Source organism: Myxine glutinosa, chromosome 1 (assembly GCF_964187855.1).
Source record: "Myxine glutinosa chromosome 1, kmMyxGlut1.1, whole genome shotgun sequence".
Classification (NCBI taxonomy): domain Eukaryota; kingdom Metazoa; phylum Chordata; class Myxini; order Myxiniformes; family Myxinidae; genus Myxine; species Myxine glutinosa.
Genome location: NC_136261.1, coordinates 155397487 through 155415103, shown reverse-complemented (window position 1 = coordinate 155415103; position 17617 = coordinate 155397487). Strand labels below are relative to the sequence as shown.

At 49.0% G+C, this 17617-nt stretch overlaps 1 protein-coding gene across 1 annotated transcript in view; it reads left to right on the top strand.

The window, feature by feature from the left end:
- LOC137419272 (E3 ubiquitin ligase RNF157-like) overlaps positions 1 to 17617 on the top strand; it is a 130700-nt gene that overhangs the window by 1213 nt on the left and 111870 nt on the right. Inside the window, exon 3 of the mRNA XM_068105397.2 lies at positions 12582 to 12686. Coding sequence (XP_067961498.2) covers positions 12582 to 12686 — 105 coding nt within the window. The remainder of the gene's footprint in view (positions 1 to 12581; positions 12687 to 17617) is intronic.

The following is a 17617-nucleotide window of genomic DNA, read 5'->3' as shown; positions in this document are numbered from 1 at the left end:
ATAGAAAATCGCTTGAAAGTGCCTAAGCCTTTTAAAATTAATGACAATTATATACAAGTACACATTCGCATAAATAAATACAAAACAATCACCAGACATTTGAATGCAAATAAATCAAACAATTCCGGAATTGTACGAAGTTGGTAGTACGGCTTCTTCTTCTTCCTGATCAGCATCACACTTAACTCAGAAACGTGATGAACGCCACATTGACCCACCAGCATATATATGAACCACCTTCCTCTCCTGCCTCCCCCCCCCTTCCCCCCTCTCCCCCCCCCCCCCGCCCCCCTCCTCCCTCACCTTTCGCCCCTCCCTCTTCCCCCCTTCCCCCTCCTTCCCTTCCTCCCCTCTCCCCCTCTCCTCTTGAGAGACGGACATTCATTGAGAATGGTCACGATTTTGTATATCTCTCCGAGCTGGCCTCCATAGCGAACGATGGCATACAGTGCATTCAGAAAGTATTCCGACCCCTTCACTTTTTTCACATTTTGTTATGTTGCAGCCTTATGCTGAAATCGTTTAAATTCATTTTTTCCCTCATCAATCTACACTCAATACCCCATAATGACAAAGAGAAAACAGGATTTTAGAAAGTTTTGCAAATTTTTTAAAAAGAAAAAACTGAAATACCACATTTACATTTAAGTATTCAGACCCTTTGCGATGACACTTCAAATTTAGCTCAGGTGCCTCTCATTTCTCTTGATCATCTTTGAGATGTTTCTACACCTTGATTGGAGTCCACCTGTGGTAAATTCAATTGATTGGACATGATTTGGAAAGGCACACACCTGTCTATAGAAGGCCTCACAGCTGACAATGCATATCAGAGCAAAAACCAAGCCATGAGGTCGAAGGAACTGCCTGCAGAGCTCAGAGATAGGATTGTGTCGAGACACAGATCTGGGGAAGCCTACAAAAAAAATCTCTGCTGCATTGAAGGTTCCCAAGAGCACAGTGGCCTCCATAATTCTTAAATGGAAGAAGTTTGGAACAACCAGGACTCTTCCTGGAGCTGGTCGCCCGGCCAAACTGAGCAATCGGGAAAGAAGGGCCTTGGTGAGAGAGGTGACCAAGAACCCGATGGTCACTCTGGCTGAGCTCCAGAGATCCTGTGTGGAGATGGGAGAAACTTCCAGAAGGACAACCATCACTGAAACACCCCCACCGATCTGGGCTTTATGGCAGAGTGGAAAAGGAGGAGAAGAGGGGGGAGGGGAGGGGGAGAAGGGGAGGGGAAGATGGGGGAAGGGGGGGAGAAGGTAGGGGAGGGGGATGGGAGGAAGGGGAGGAGAGGAGGGAGGCAGGAGAGGAAGGGGGTTCATATATATGCTGGTGGGTGAATGTGGTCAATGTGGCGTTCATCACGTTTCTGAGTTACGTGTGATGCAGTTCAGGAAGAAGAAGAAGAAGCCGTACTACCAACTTCGTACACTTCTGGAATTGTTTGATTTATTTGTATTCAAATGTCTGGTGATTGTTTTGTATTTATTTAAAGGAATGTGTACTTGTATGAAGTCATTAATTTGAAAAGGCTTCTGCACTGTCAAGCTTTTTATTTTAAAAAGATAACTCCAAAAAAACCGAACTTTTTTTGTTCAATTTCCCCCCAAAACACTCCCAGGCACTCACTGATGAACCTCTGAAAGTTTGACGAAGATCTGTTCAGCCATCTTTGAGAAAAATGGCGACACAGATACACAAACAGACATCTCTCTTATATAACAAGCATTCTGAGTATTGCGCTGCAATACATGTCCCCTACCAAAGTTCAAAGTGCCATAACTTTGTCCAAAATGATCGAATATGCAAATTTATGCACGGTTGATGCTGGTTTTCAAACTTGATCTGAGGTATGCTGAGACACTTGTGTGTCACGCCTCGCCTCGTTGATAAGCCCGCAAGGTCACTCCATGGAGCAGCCTGCACGTATTGCACTGTGTGAATTATATAATTACCAACTCATGGTCTGAGGTACGAGCGATTCAAGAGATATCCATTTTAAAAATATTTTCGTTTAATTAACGATGTCTGCCAAACCACGTGACCTATCGCAAATTCCAAAAGGACATTTTAGTAGACTGACATGCTGAACAGATCTGTGAAGTTTCCCCTCGATTGGATATAAAATGAGGGAGGAGCTCGGTTTTAAAGGTTCATGCTTAAAAACGTCACAACTCTGAAACCATGTGACGCATGACGTCATGCTCGCTGACTTTTTTGTTCGTCATGGGTATGCGATGCTGCCTGCACAGTTTGGCCTCGATCTGTTCAGCCGTTGCAGAGAAAAAGGGGTTTTCGTGTTTTCACGAAAAACAATATGGCGGCCGAACCACGTGACCTGTGACGTCATAATTAACATTAAAATATTCTACAGACCGAGTCCCCCCGAGGGTGAAAATTTGATCTCAATCGGTCCTATTATTGCAGAGAAAATCTTTTTTTAAGGAAATTAAAACTTAAAATGGCATTGAGTTAAGGATCATCAGAATTATCAGAATTCCCAAAGTTTAAAGTGCCATAACTTTGTCAAAAATCATCGAAACGTCGTGAAGTTCGAACTTGATCTGTAACTTATCATGAGGAAACCATGTGCCAAGGTTGAAATCATTAGCATTAAGCGTTTAGAAAAAAAAGCCCGGAAAACTGTTCTTTGCGTGACGGACGATTGACGGAATGACGGACTGACAGACGGAGGGACGGTGTGCAAACCTATAGTCCCCTCCGGTGTACACTGGTAGGGGACTAATAAAATAGTAATAGAAGATAGATATCAGAAATACCCGGCGTTGTCAGGCGGAGAGAGGTGGGGAATGGAGGGGAGGGGGGGAAGGGGAGGGAATGGGGGCGGGGTATGGGGGGAGAGGGGGCAGGAGATGGGGGGGGAGGGGGAGGGGGGATGGAGGAGGGGAGGTGGGGAATGGGGGGGTAGCGGAGGGGGAGGCAGGAGAGGAAGGGGGTTCATATATATGCTGTGGGGTGAATGTGGCGTTCATCACGTTTCTGAGGTAAGTATGATGCCGATCAGGAAGAATAAGAAGCCGTTAAAGCGCGGCGTTACGCGCGCTGCTTGTGAGCAAGGAGGAAGCGGACAAGCGGTAACTTATAAGCGTCTTTATTTCAGGAGCTCACTGTAACACTAGCGCGCTCCGGGCTGCGCGCCCCGTGTATATCCTCAGGCCACGCCTACCCCTCGGGTGTGGCCGCCGCCCACTTGGTGCGCGGAATGATGTTACCACACCAGTGGGCTTTCGTGTCCGCCACACGCCCCCCCCCCCCCCCAGAATTCCCGTGCACCTGGAGGGCCAGTTTGCGGGGCAAACGGATGACCCGGCCGAAGCGCCCCTTGGCGATCGGTGGCGTCCGGGGTGCAGGGATGCCAGGTGGGATGCCCTTGGCTGCCCCTGGGATGGGTGCAGGACCGGGGGGGCGGCGGGGCTGGGCGGTGCCGGGGGTCCGCCCGCAGGGGGGCGGCCCCGACGCGGGGGTCGGACCACTGGCGGTGGATGGTCCACGTCGAGGTGGGCCGGCTTGAGGCGGTCTACAGAAACGCGGTCAGGAGTACCGCCGATGTCCAGGGTGAAGTGCTTCGCCCCGGTCTCCAGCACGTTGAAAGGCCCATCGTACGGGGGCCGCAGTGGTGTCCGGTGGGCATCGTGGCGGATGAAGACGTACTCCGCCGTGCGAAGCTCCGGGGCGACGTGCGTCGGTGGGTGCCCGTGGCATGCCGTTGGCACCGGGGCGAACCTCGGGGCGGTCTCTTGCAGAGCGGAGCGCTGCTGTGCCATGGACCATGGTGCCGTGGAGTCGGAGAGGAACTCACCCGGCACCCGCAGCGGTTGCCCGAAGACCAACTCCGCCGCGGATGCGCGCAGGTCCTCCTTGGGTGCCGTCCGGAGGCCCAGCAGGACCCAGGGGAGCCTGTCGACCCAGCCGCCGTCGCGGAGGGTGGCCCGGAGCGCGGCCTTCAATGAGCGTTGAAATCGCTCACACAGGCCGTTAGCCTGGGGGTGGTAGGCCGTGGTTCGGTGCAGCCGGACCCCGAGCCCCTGCGCGACCGCCCCCCAGAGCTCCGAGGTGAACTGGGGGCCGCGATCGGACGAGATGTCTGAGGGGGCGCCGAACCGGGCGACCCAGGTGGCGATGAAAGCCTGCGCGACGTCCGCCGCCGTCGTCGACGCCAAGGGCACGGCCTCCGGCCACCGGGTGGTGCGGTCCACCATGGTGAGGACGTGGGTGAAACCCCGCGAGGGGGGCAGAGGTCCCACCAGGTCCACGTGGACGTGGTCAAACCGGCGTTCCGGCACCGTGCACGGGGCCAATGGGGCCTGGGTGTGCCGGTGCACCTTGGCGCGCTGGCATGCGAGGCACGTCCTGGCCCAGCCGCGGACGGCCTTCCGGAGGCCATGCCAGACGAACTTGTCGGCGATCAACCTTTGGGAGGCCCTCGCGCCCGGGTGGGACAGGCCGTGGATGGCGTCAAACACCTGGCGCTGCCAGCCCGCGGGCACGATGGGGCGAGGCCGCCCGATGGAGACGTCACACAAGAGGGCCGCGCCCGCGCCGTCGAATGGCACCTCGGTGACGCGGAGGCCCGTGACGGCGGTCCGCAAGGCCTGGACGTCGGGGTCAGCGGCCTGGTCCGCTGCCATCCGGGCATAGTCGATGCCGAGGTGGACTGCGTGGGCGACGGCCCGGGAAAGGCAATCCGCCACCGGGTTGTCCTTCCCCGCGACATGCCGGATGTCCGTCGTGTACTCGGACACGGCCGAGAGGTGACGCTGCTGCCGGGCCGACCACGGCTCGGTGACCTTGCCCATCGCGAAGATCAGCGGCTTGTGGTCGACGAAGGCCGTGAACGCACGGCCCTCGAGCAGATGGCGGAAGTGCCTGACCGCCAAGTGAAGCCCGAGCAACTGGCGGTCGAAGGTACTGTAACGGCGTTCGGGCAGGCGAAGCTGCCGGCTAAAGAACGCCAGCGGTTGCCAAGCTCCACGCACCCATTGCTCGTGCACCACGCCCACCGCGTAGTCCGAGGCGTCAGTGGTGAGGGCGATCGGTGCATCGGGCGCCGGGTGCGCGAGCATGGTGGCCTTAGCCAAGGCGAGCTTCGCGCCTGTGAACGCCGTGTCCATCTGCTCGGTCCAGGTAACGTCACCTTTGCCCGGCTTACCTCGGAGAGCTTCGTGCAGGGGGCGCAGGAGCTGGGCGATACGGGGCAGGAACCGATGGTAAAAGTTCACCATGCCCAGGAACTCCTGCAGCCCTCTGATCGTGCGGGGGCGCGGAAACCCCTTCACCGCATCCACCTTGGCCGGCAGGGGGACTGTTCCGTGCCTGGTGACACGGTGCCCCAGAAAATCGATTACGGCGACGCCGAACCGGCACTTTGCGGGGTTCACAATCAGGCCATGCTGGCCCAGGCGTTCGAAGAGCGTGCGGAGGTGGCGTAGGTGCTCTTCGCGGGATGCGCTGGCGACGAGGATATCGTCCAGGTAGACGTAGACAAAATCCAAGTCGCGCAGGACGCTGTCCATCAGTCACTGGAACGCCTGAGCTGCATTCTTCAGACCGAAGGGCATGCGCAGGAACTCGAAGAGTCCGAATGGCGTGATGACCGCCGTCTTCGGGTCGTCCTCCGGCCTGACGGGGACCTGATGGTAGCCGCGTATGAGGTCCACCTTCGAGAAGAAGGACATGCCCGCCAAACGGGCAGAAAAGTCCTGAATGTGGGGGACGGGGTAGCGGTCGGGAGTGGTGGCGTCATTGAGACGACGATAGTCCCCGCACGGTCGCCATCCCCCGCCGGGCTTCGGCACGATGTGCAGCGGCGACGCCCAAGCACTCTCAGATGACACTGCCGAGCCTCGTGGCCGAACTTGGCGTGGAACCAGCACCAGGTGGTGGAGCTGGAGGAGCGCGGCTGGCTCCGCCAGGCCGGTGGAGTTGGCGGGTTTCCCCGCGGTGGTGGTTTTCGCCGCGGCGGTGGGTGGGGCGTGGCGGCGGTCACGAGGTGCGTATCAGCATGCTGCGTATGCTGTGTAAGCTGATGCTGTGGATCAGCATCATCAGCATCATCAGCAGCATCAGCCTCGAGGTCCGTGACGGCTGCACCGACTCTCGCCCGCGTATCCAAAGCCGCGAAGTACCTGTCCGCCATGGCGGCCAATGCTCGGGGTTCCGTTAGCACGGTCCCGGCCAACGCGAGGCGAACCTGCGCTGGAAGTTGGCGACGGAAAAGTGCCCGGAATAGAGAACCGGGGGCTTCGTCGCCCAACAGTGACAGCATATGGTCCATTCGGACTGACGGGCGCGTGTCGCCGAGCTCGTCGAGATCCAGGAGGCGGTCGGCCCGTGCGTCGTCCGTGAGGCCGAACGTGGCTAGGAGTAGCCGCTTGAGTGCCTCGTACTTGTGGCCGTCCGGTGGGTGGCGAAGGACGGACACAACTCGAGCGGCCGTGCCGGGCCCGAGGGAGGCGACGACGTGGCAGTAGCGCGTGTCGTCGCCGGTGAGGCGCCGAAGCTGAAATTGGGCTTCGGCTTGGACGAACCAGACTTCGGCCTGGGCCTCCCAAAATTCGGGAAGTTTAATTGCGTTGTTGGCCATGGCAATGGCGTCGTGTGTGGAAGGATCGCTCCGGCAGATCCAACGTCGAGGGTCACCAGTAAAGCGCGGCGTTATGCGCGCTGCTTGCGAGCAAGGAGGAAGCGGACAAGCGGTAACTTATAAGCGTCTTTATTTCAGGAGCTCACTGTAACACTAGTGCGCTCCGGGCTGCGCGCCCCGTGTATATCCTCAGGCCACGCCTACTCCTAGGGCGTGGCCGCCGCCCACTTGGTGCGCGGAATGATGTTATCACGCCAGTGGGCTTTCGTGTCCGCCACACCGTACTACAACTTCGTACACTTCCGGAATTGTTTGATTTATGAATTATGTGTATTCAAATGTCTGGTGATTGTCTTTTATTTATTTATGCGAATGTGTACTTGTATATAACTGTCATTAATTTAAAAAGGCTTTGGCACTATCGAGCGATTTAAAAAAAAAAAAAAACGATCTTTCCCCTTTTTTTCCCCTAAAACACTCTCAGGCACTCACTGATCAACCTCTGAAAGTTTGACGAAGATCCTTTCAGCCATCTCTGAGAAAAATGGCGACACAGACGGACATCTCTCTTATATAGTAGAAGATTGAGTGTAGATTGATGAGGAAAAAATGAATTTATAATAATAATAATAATTCATTTATTTTGTATAGCACTTTTCATGAAGCCCAAAGGCGCTTTGACAGAGTGCAAAACATAATGCATAACAAAACATGAAAACAACAAGTGCAAAAAGACAAGAATCAATAGGGAAATATTTAAAGCAAAAGGAGGGAGAAGGAGAAGTGATAGTCAGGGGTTAAATGCTGTGGGTTGAATGTTGAATGCAGTGCTGAACAGGTGGGTCTTGAGTGATGTTTTGAATGTGGTGAGTGAGGAGGAGTCTCTGATGGTGTGAGGTAGTGAGTTCCAGAGGGTGGGAGCAGCGATGGAGAAGGCCCTGTCCCCCCAGGATCTGAATTTGGTCCGGATGGGGGGGGGGGGTCAGGAGGTTTGTACCAGTCTCGGTAGAGAACCTCGTCCTCGTCCTCGTCCTCGAACCTCGTCAGGAGAACCTCGTCCCTTCTGGTTGCCTTGCCGTCCCACCGTGAGCGCTGGTCAGGGTGTACTTCAAACTAAGCTTAAGTGTCAAGCGTTAAGTTCCTCCTTGCCCTCGCAAGGGAAAGGCTAGGGTCAAGCTCTTCCAAATTTCCAAACACTAGAAATTGGACGTCTCAAATTAATTAATTAATTTGTTAATACATCTCAGTCGCCCACGACCTCTCTAGCGCGGGTGTCGAACCAGTTCATTTCCGGTGCGGCCGGGTCGAGTATCGACCCGGCCGTGGCCGAAGCCGTTGGTTCCGCCGTAGCACGCTAATTTAAACGATTTCAGCATAAGGCTGCAACATAACAAAACGTGAAAAAAGTGAAGGGGTCTGAATACTTTCTGAATGCACTGCATATATATTATACATGTATTATATATTGTATACATTGTTGATTATTTATATTATGTTACACTTTTACAATGTGATTCTGTAAAAATGTTAAATCATGATCACTCCTCGGTTTATTTTAATTTTTGTTTATCGAGTCATATTTGTGAATAAATTGTTTATCCGATGTACGTGTATCTGAATTCAACAAAATCCATATTTTATTGATTTCTGTGCTTAACTGATCAGGACATGCTCTGGCTCTTAGGAAGCGAAGCGGATACAAGCAGGTATATACGTGTGGGTAGCATTTCCCCCTCGTGTAACGTAAGTAACGTGACGGTAACAGCCACCCACAGGATATGTGGTCTGCTCCTCAATGCAGCACACTCAGTACCACACCATTGGTTCCTGCTTACCATTAATAGTGTGCGTGGCAGCATGGATGGGTATGGGCAGGTATGGGAAGGGGGGGGATCAGTTAGGGGGCCCATTTGTTGCAGTCTGAGATTCACTCCATGCCCCTCCACTTGCAGCAGCTGAGCACACAAGGAGTCCCTCATGTTCAGGCAGGATGCTGACAAAATATGACATTCTGTCAATAATACATAACTAGCTGAAACCCGTGGAACATCCACGGAAGGGAGGATGTGGTGTATGGATAGAGTGCACCATTATGGATGGCATAGGGGATTTGCTTGTCCGATTAAGAGTTAGGAAGAAAGATGAGAATGATTCGCCTTCGCCCAGCAGACGCCAATACGATGGCGTCGTAAGATGGCGTCATATCGGCAGTTAATCGGATGCTTTTGGGCCCCAACGTCAGCTAATTCAGATTTTTCGAGTATGGCTGTATGTGATAAACAAAGAGCACGGTTCGTAGATCGTACATCCATTAGTGCCGTGGGCATCCGGTCACTGAGTGCGGCGCAAAAGGGATAACAAAGTCGAGTCCTTACGCTATTATTATATAGACTAGCCGAAACCCGTGGAACATCCACGGAAGGGAGGATGTGGTGTATGGATAGAGTGTACCATTATGGATGGCATAGGGGATTTGCTTGTCCGAGTAAGAGTTAGGAAGAAAGATGAGAATGAAGAGTGCGTATATCAACAACGTATTTATTGCAATCTACTTAAATGACAACGCTACGATATACTTTTGAAAAATGAATGGATTCGTAATAGGAATCGGCATAGCACCACTCTGGGATTGTCCACTCAGTGGACGGCTTGCTGTCGCCTTCGCCTGTCCAATCAGCGGACGGCTTGCTTCGCCTTCACCCAGCAGACGCCAATACGATGGTGTCGTAAGATGGCGTCGTATCGGCCGATAATCGGATGCTTTTGGGTCCCAAAATCGGCGAATTCAGATTTTTCGAGTATGGCTGTACGTGATAAACAAAGAGCGCGGTTCGTCGATGGAAAATGCATTAGTGCCGTGGGCATCGGGTCACTGGGTGCGGCGTAAAAGGGATAACAAAGTCGAGTCCTTACGGTATTATTATATAGATGCCAAAAGGATCAGCACAAAGACATGGACTGAAGATACTTACCATGTCAATACACAGCATTACAAAGCTTAAAACGTCAACCACCTCATCGTCAAAACTTGGAACACCTCTTTTCTTGCCTGTGGAATTGTTGTCTCCCTGAGTTAGTTGCCTTTATCTCCTCCCTAGGGGACGTAAGTTTGATCTTAGAAAACCATCTTAGAGTCTCTCCCATTTCCATGATCAAACTAGAAAGCATCTGAAAATGCAAAGCCCTTCTGCTTCCGTTTGTATTCAGTCTTCTTCTTCTTCTTCTTCTGTAGGTTCAAACTAACGAAAACAGTTTTAAACAGAATACAAAATGAAAATTGATGGTTTTATGCAGCCTTAACCTTTGCGCTTTAGATAAAAAATAATGAGCTTCTAGCTTTTGATTAGTGAACCAATTATGTGACCCAATATGCAAATCCTTTCAATTTCAGGTCAATCAAGTGAAAATTTGTGATTTTACATAACCTTGACTTTGACCATTTGATCTTAGAAAAATCAATCAGCTTCTAGCTTTTGATTGGTGAACCAAATCAATGACCCATTATGCAAATTCCTAAAATTTGAGGTTAATAGGATGAAAATTGACGATTTCATGTGATGATGACCTTTGACCTTTTGACCAAATTATTAATTTGCCTTCTCGAAATCTTATTATAATAGAGCAAACGTATATGGTTACGTTTGTTTGTTTGTTTATATGGACCAAAACGTCTTCATCTTCAAATAAATTTAACACCAAATACACAGTCCGTGAACTCTTAATTACGTTTAGACTGCTGAGACCCCTCAGACCTTTGACGACCTTTTAAATCCCCCCAAGACCCTTAAGACCACCGAGACCCCTGAAGATCCAAAATACCCTTAAAGACCCAAACGACCCTGAAGAACCAAAATACCCCGAAGACCCAAAACACTCTGAAGACCCAAAAGATCCCAAAGACCCAAAACACCCCGAAGACCCAAAACACCCTGAAGACCCAAAACACCCTGAAGACCCAAAACACCCCAAAGACCCAAAACACCCTGAAGACCTAAAAGACCCCGAAGACCCAAAATACCCCGAAGACCCAAAACACCCTGAAGACCCCAAAGACCCTTAACTACCCTTTAGACCCTTAAATACCCAGAGGAACCAAAAGACCCTTAAGACCCAAAAGCCCCTGAAGACACCAAAAGACCCCGGAGACTCAAAACACCCCAAATACACAAAATACCCTTAAAGGCCCAGTGGATCCAAAATACCCTGAAGACCCAAAATGGCCCTGAAGACCCAAAACACCATGAAGACCCTGAAGACCCAAAATGCACTAAAGACCCAAAAGACACCGAAATATTTAAAGATGCCTATCTCTCTGAAACGACTTGTGGTGAGGCAGGCGGAGCGTGCCGAGTCACCCTAGTTCTCATAATAAAGCTTTGTTGAAAATTTGAAGAAACAAAAAGTCAAATATTAAAATCAAATTTCAGATCAATTGGATGAAAATTGATGATTTTAAAGGATGCTTACCTTTGACATTTCGACCTTTTGACAGAATTATTAATTGGTCTTCTCTATATTATTATAATAATGCCTTGTTGAGAATTTGATTACAAAACTCAAATGGTAAATTGAAATTGCAGATCAATTGGATGAAAATTGATGATTTTATGTGATGCTTACCTTTCACATTTTGACCTTTTGACAAAATTATTAATTGGTCTTCTCCATATTATCATAATAATGCTTTGTTGAGAATGTGATGACAAAGCTCAAATGGTAAATTGAAATTTCAGATCAATTGGATGATTATAATTGATGATTTTGTGTGATGCTTACCTTTGCCATTTCGACCAAGTTATTAATTTGTCTTCTCCATATTCTCATAATAAAGCTGTTATTTGATGATGAAAAAACGTTTGATGAAAACGTTTGATGAAAACGTTTGATGATGAAAATTTGATGAAACGTTTGATGAAAAAATGTAAATGGTAAATTCAAATTTCAGATCAATTTGGATGAAAATTGATTATCTTATGTGATTCTGACGTTTAACCTTTTGACCTTTTAACAAAATTATAAATTTGTCTTTTCCATATCATCATAATAATGGTTTGGTGAAAATTTGATGGCAAAACTCAAATGGTAAATTGAAATTTCAGATCAATTGGATGAAAATTGATGATTTTATGTGATGCTGACTTTTGCCATTTCGACCAAGTTATTAATTTGTCTTCTCCATATTCTCATACAAAAGCTGTTGAACGTTTGATGAAAAAATTCAAATGGTAAATTCAAATTTCAGATCAATTTGGATGAAAATTTATGATCTTATGTGATTCTGACCTTTGACCTTTTAACAAAATTACTAATTTGTCTTTTCCATATCATCAGAATAATGGTTTGGTGAAAATTTGATGGCAAAACTCAAATGGTAAAAAAAAGTTATGGCCCGGGCAGCCACACACACACACACAGACAGACAGACAGACAGACACACGAAAGTGATTACAAAACCCATCTCCTGCTGTGGAGGGGATGGGCTAATGAAAGACCAAATACTGCATTGGAACCCGAATAAGCAAAGATGAAGCCATCAGGAGGATCCAGGATAACAATCTGGTTTCAGCTGCTCCTCCTCTACCCACAAACCCACTGACGTTTACTACGTCCGATCAGACGGTGTTTCCACCTGCAATCCAGCTCCTTGCGCTGTGCTGCATCGATGTTGCTTCCCACACTGTTTTCCCTTTGCCCCCATTTTCTCTGTTGATCCAATGCTTGTTATCCTGTTCTTCCATGAGCCTCATCATCTCTGATATTGTAAAGACAATATGTGAATAAACGTCACAATGCTGCATTGTCATTTTCTTGTGCCTCGAGTAGGACAGCTACCTGTTCAAGGGTTAACCATGCTGGGCAGGGTTTCTATGGCTAGTGGGGTTGGCTTAGTGTTTCGTAGGGGATAATGGGGTAGGTAAAGCTGCTTTGTGGGTTGTTGTTTTTCACAGTGATTATTAAATTTCATTGACAGGGATTGACGGTGTTGAGATGGGATCTCTTCTGAGCAGACAGCACGGGGAACCCGAGGAGGTGGATATATCTCCTGGAGCAGCTTATCGCTATCCCCCCAAATCCGGTAAGGAAGCAGCGCGGCCATTTAATGCGTGCATATGCATCGCATGCACCGTGGGAACAGCTCACGATTTCCCAATAAAATTTCATTGATTACAAAAATGACATCTACTAATGCTCCACCATAGGAGGGAACATTTATATCAATTTATCTTCTTTTGTTGATTTATTTTTGTCCTCCCCTGAATATGTGAATATCCTGCTGAAAGCAGAAAAGCAGCTGAAACCAGATATCCTGCTATGTATCGATTTTACTTGCGCTACATTATTCCGACATCGTTTGTTGTGCTTATTATCGTTTATGAAACATGAAATGTCCATGATGTCCGTGCAAATTACTAGACACACGAGTTATTCAAAACACATTCATAACTAGAACGGCACTCAGTAGAGAGCATACCTCCGCCTGGTTAGCCAAATCACTCAATGGTGAAAAATCACTTTAAAAATTCTACTAGCTGGATCCGGATCTTCACGAAAATCGAATCCATTCGTCCTTGTCACATACACTACCTCTCTGCCAAATTTCGTCCGAATCCGTCCGCAACCTTTTGAGATATTTTGTTCACAAACGGGCAGACAGACAAATGGACAAACAGACAGACAGGGGTGAAAACATAATCTCCATCCACCTGTGGTGGCGGAGGTAATTATCACCAGCTTCCAATGTGCTTCGAATTTTGATTTTTTGAGCGAGAAATCAAATTTGTCAAATTACGAATTAAATGGATGCGCTGTCGTCGTCGTACAGGATAAATGGTAAATGTCGACTATTTGTAATTTTATTTGGTCACGCTGATCTTCGTCAAATGATGAGCGTCGTCAAGGTTTATCCCAAAGTTGTCTTTCATGACCTGAATTTTTTTTTTTTTCCCTTTTTAAGGCCATTTTCCCTGCTAGAGCCGGGGTTAGCCTTGCGGGCCCCATGACAATCAACATGGTTCCCTTTTTGAGGCAATGTTTTTTATGGCCGGATGCCCTTCCTGACCCCAACCCTTCGTCACCTCTTACGACGCGCAGGGATACGGTGTACCCATTCTAAACCGGGGCACACACCGTCTTTCATGACTTGAGAGCATGGAAATATTTGTTGCGTCCATGTGAGATGGGATATTAATTATTTATTTTCCAATTGCTACATTTTCCAGATTAAATTACACGGGGTTTGCCAACTGTCCAAGTAAACACTAAACATAAACGTATTTCTATTTGAGGAATTGAGGGGCCATTTGTCCATTATCCATGAGTCCGTGAGAGGACATTCAGACACGTGCATACAAGTTCCTTATAGAACGGCAGAGGGGCAAAAGCAGAAGGGTGTGTTGGAAATCACAATCATAGAATACATATAAACACTGATCGCGTCAAATAGGGCTTATACCAATCAGATCAAAGGTAGGGTTTGAAACAGCAAAGAGCTTACTTACTTTGTGTATCTTTTCTTGGTTGCTTTATGCAGCTTTCTTGGCTGGATGAGCATGGGGGTTAATTTATTGAAATCCTAGCCACCTGGGGTAAGTGGTGAGGTGAGAGCTGATTGGTTATTCCTTCCATTTACGAGTGAGAGAGGTGATTGGGTATATATATATATATATATATATATATAGATATATATATATATATATATATATATATATATATATATATATATATATATATATATATATATATATATCTACTAATGCTCCACCATAGGAGGGAACATTTCTATCAATTTATCTTCTTTTGTATATATTTACCATATATATTGTTGCGGATATGGGATTTGGCCTCCATCCATATCCGCTTGTAAATATTCCCCTATTTCCCCAATACTCCCCAACTATCCCCAATCCCCCATTCCCTAGTCCCATTGTCTGTAAACAACACTCTGTAGAACCGACCTTCCCCTTTTTCCCCCATTAAATGTCGTGCCCAGGTTCACCGCATCTCACGTAGACAACTATAGGACATCTTGCTAGTTATTCTTAGTCTATGTCAGTTAAGGACTCGTTTCCATTAATTCTGACTCTTCGTTGCACCAGAATGTGATTGTATGGCACCAGTAGTGAGTTTAGGACCTCCCCATACCTCCTCCCATCTTCCTCATGAAACTACAACAACAACAACAACTACAACAACAGCGCGCGGGGAGTGTGCGTCCTCACTCCGGCTCGGTTAGCCGCCATTGCCCATGTGCTCCAGGTTACCTCCAGGTTACGGGGTTACCACGAAGGGGCTGGCTGTCAGCTCCTCGTCAAGGGCGGAGCCCGGTAACCCCCCCGCACCCAATAAGAAGCGGCGGGCCGATTCCATCTGGGGCGGAGCTAACGAGCCGAGGGCGTGTCACTCCCCGCTGGATATACGCAGCGACTTACCGGACGTAACCAGAGATGCGCCCCCAGCTTGAAGAGAACCAGACGCCACCTCCAGCGCGACGATACCTCCCTGCATCTTTTGGACCGCGCTATCCTGTCCCTGAGCCAAGGTGCACCTTGTGCTGTCCAGCGACTACCTGCCCTTCCTTGCCATCAATCCCTGTGTGAGTCAGTCTTGTCCCGTTTATCTGTGGTCTGTCGGGAATTAAGATAAGTGTGTCTAAGTGCCTACCTTCCTATGCTGTACCTCTTGTCCTTGTAATCTCAACGCTCTGCATACAAATATTATAACCTCCTCCGGAGGTCTTGAGAACTGTACCCCTGGTGTCGTGTCATCTAACCCAGCCGTTGTGTCCTTTCCTTAATTGATTTAGCATAGCGCGATTTGGCCAACGTTCGAGTGGAATCGGGTAAACTGTGCAGACGCGGTCATACCAAACCGCTCGGTAAACTAACATCCAAAACCGCGTCTGTAACAATATATTGTTACGGACCGCGGATAAGATGTTGGTTAACCGAGCGGATGGCACCGCGGCCCTAACAGTCACCCCGACTAACCCGATTCCCGAACGTTGGCTGAATCGCGCCACAGGTATTCAATAAGGAAAAGACAAAGGCGACACAGATGTGAAGAAGAAGAAGAAGCAGAAGACAAAGGGTAAGGAATACAAATATAATTTATTTACTCTTTACAAGACCAAAAAAACCAAGGAGAAGGAAGGATAATAAAATAATTTACAGAAGAGGCAAGGCGACACAGCGAAACTTAGCTTAACTATACAGGCTTAATTAATACCCAGGGACAGAACAAACAAAGACAGACTCACACGGGGAATGATGATAGGAATGGCAGGAGGTGGATGGCTGGAGGGAGAGGAAGGTCCACTGGAACTGGGTCACGGTCGGGCCGGGAGCGGCAGCTCCGTTCCTCCGCGGCCACGGTCGGCACCGCCGTCAACGCCCAAGCTGCGGTCGTGCGAGCTGCCGCGGGACGAGCTCCGCCGGTCGAGTTAAAGCTGCCCTGGTGGAGCCAACGCTGCTTGGTGGAGTTTAAAGCTGCTGGTACTGCTCGTGGTACTCCTCTTGCTTGCTCTCAGAACTCCTTCTCTCAATGCTTGCTTGTGTACTGCCAACTCTCTGGCGCACCTCTCTTTGCACGTCTCTCGCTTAGTCCAACAACACACTCGGTTGTTGCGCGCGCGCTTTTATAGCGCCTCAGGCGATCAAGCCGCCGACCTTCAGGACACGCCCCCCGGTGAGCTCGCTTCGGCCCTGATTGGCGGGCACAGGCCCTCTGACTCCACCCTTGATGACGATGGGCGGGCACGCCCTTCTTCCCCGAGCTGAGCACATGCTTAATGGCGGCTATCGTAGTTGGCAATGCGAATGGCAATTGACGAAAAGGGAATGTGAACGGAATCTACTCTTATTTCACCTGGTGCAATGGAGTGTCATCTTAATGGAAGACAAGGCCTTACCCTAATACACATAATAAGGAAATAAGCTACTGAACAGGGGTATTATGGTGTCCTTCATGTATGCTTTATGGAACTAACTACGGGAACGCCCTTTGACCTTCATACAACACTGGAGTAAGGAGGGCGATATTTTACAACAATGTACACTACAACAACAACAACAAAAAAACCATTCTCATATCCACAACACTGCACCCTCCTCCTCTTAGGCACGTCCCGGGCCTATAACTTTAACTTTTAGTGTGGCACGTAGGTGTAGTTCCCTCTACATTTAACCTGACCCTGAGTGCGACAGTCTTAAAACATAAATAAATATGTCCCGCTGCTCCATTGCACCCTATCTAACAGATTCACGCCCACAGCTAACCGAATTGCGGAATGGTCTTCAAACTATACATTGACGGTGGGGAGCATTATTTACAATGACGTTACTTTATTTACGAAACTAACCCAGGACCTGTGATTGTTCTTTCTGGGGGTGGGGGGAGACAGTCTACTCTGCATCGAGGCACCATGAAAGCACCCAAAACGCACCAACACACCCTCAAGCACCAATCGGTGCTCAGTCATCACTGTTCATCAAAATAAAAACAACAACCCCTAACCCTGCTGGTGGTCTCTTGCTCTTTGGCTCCCTCTGCTGGCTATTTGCTTTCTTCCAGATGTTGTCATTTTCTTTGCTGGCGGCCTATTTGCAATAAAACTTGCACAAAACGTGTCCATTTTTATTTTATTTATGGCCCACAGGGCCGACTAGTGTGGTTCACCTGTGGGGCATCGGTGCCCTGTGGCCAAGGTCCGCAAGCAAGATCTCGGGCCTTCATGGCCGGTGCCAGCAGAGGGGCCATGCCCCAACCCACGGGGTCCATAAGTGGTGCTCAGCCACAGACATGTGGTCCATAATGTGGTGCATCGATGCAGACAGCTGTGGTTGCGAGAGGTTCGGGCGCACAATGGCCGACTCACGCACGCTCCCCTCGGCGCCCAGTGGTGCACAGGTCCTCATGTGGGAGACAAAGGGGGGAAAGACAGATGAGCGAGGGGTAAGGTCACAAGGGTACACATCAATAAGGCAATGCAAGGCGAAGTGCGTACGGAGA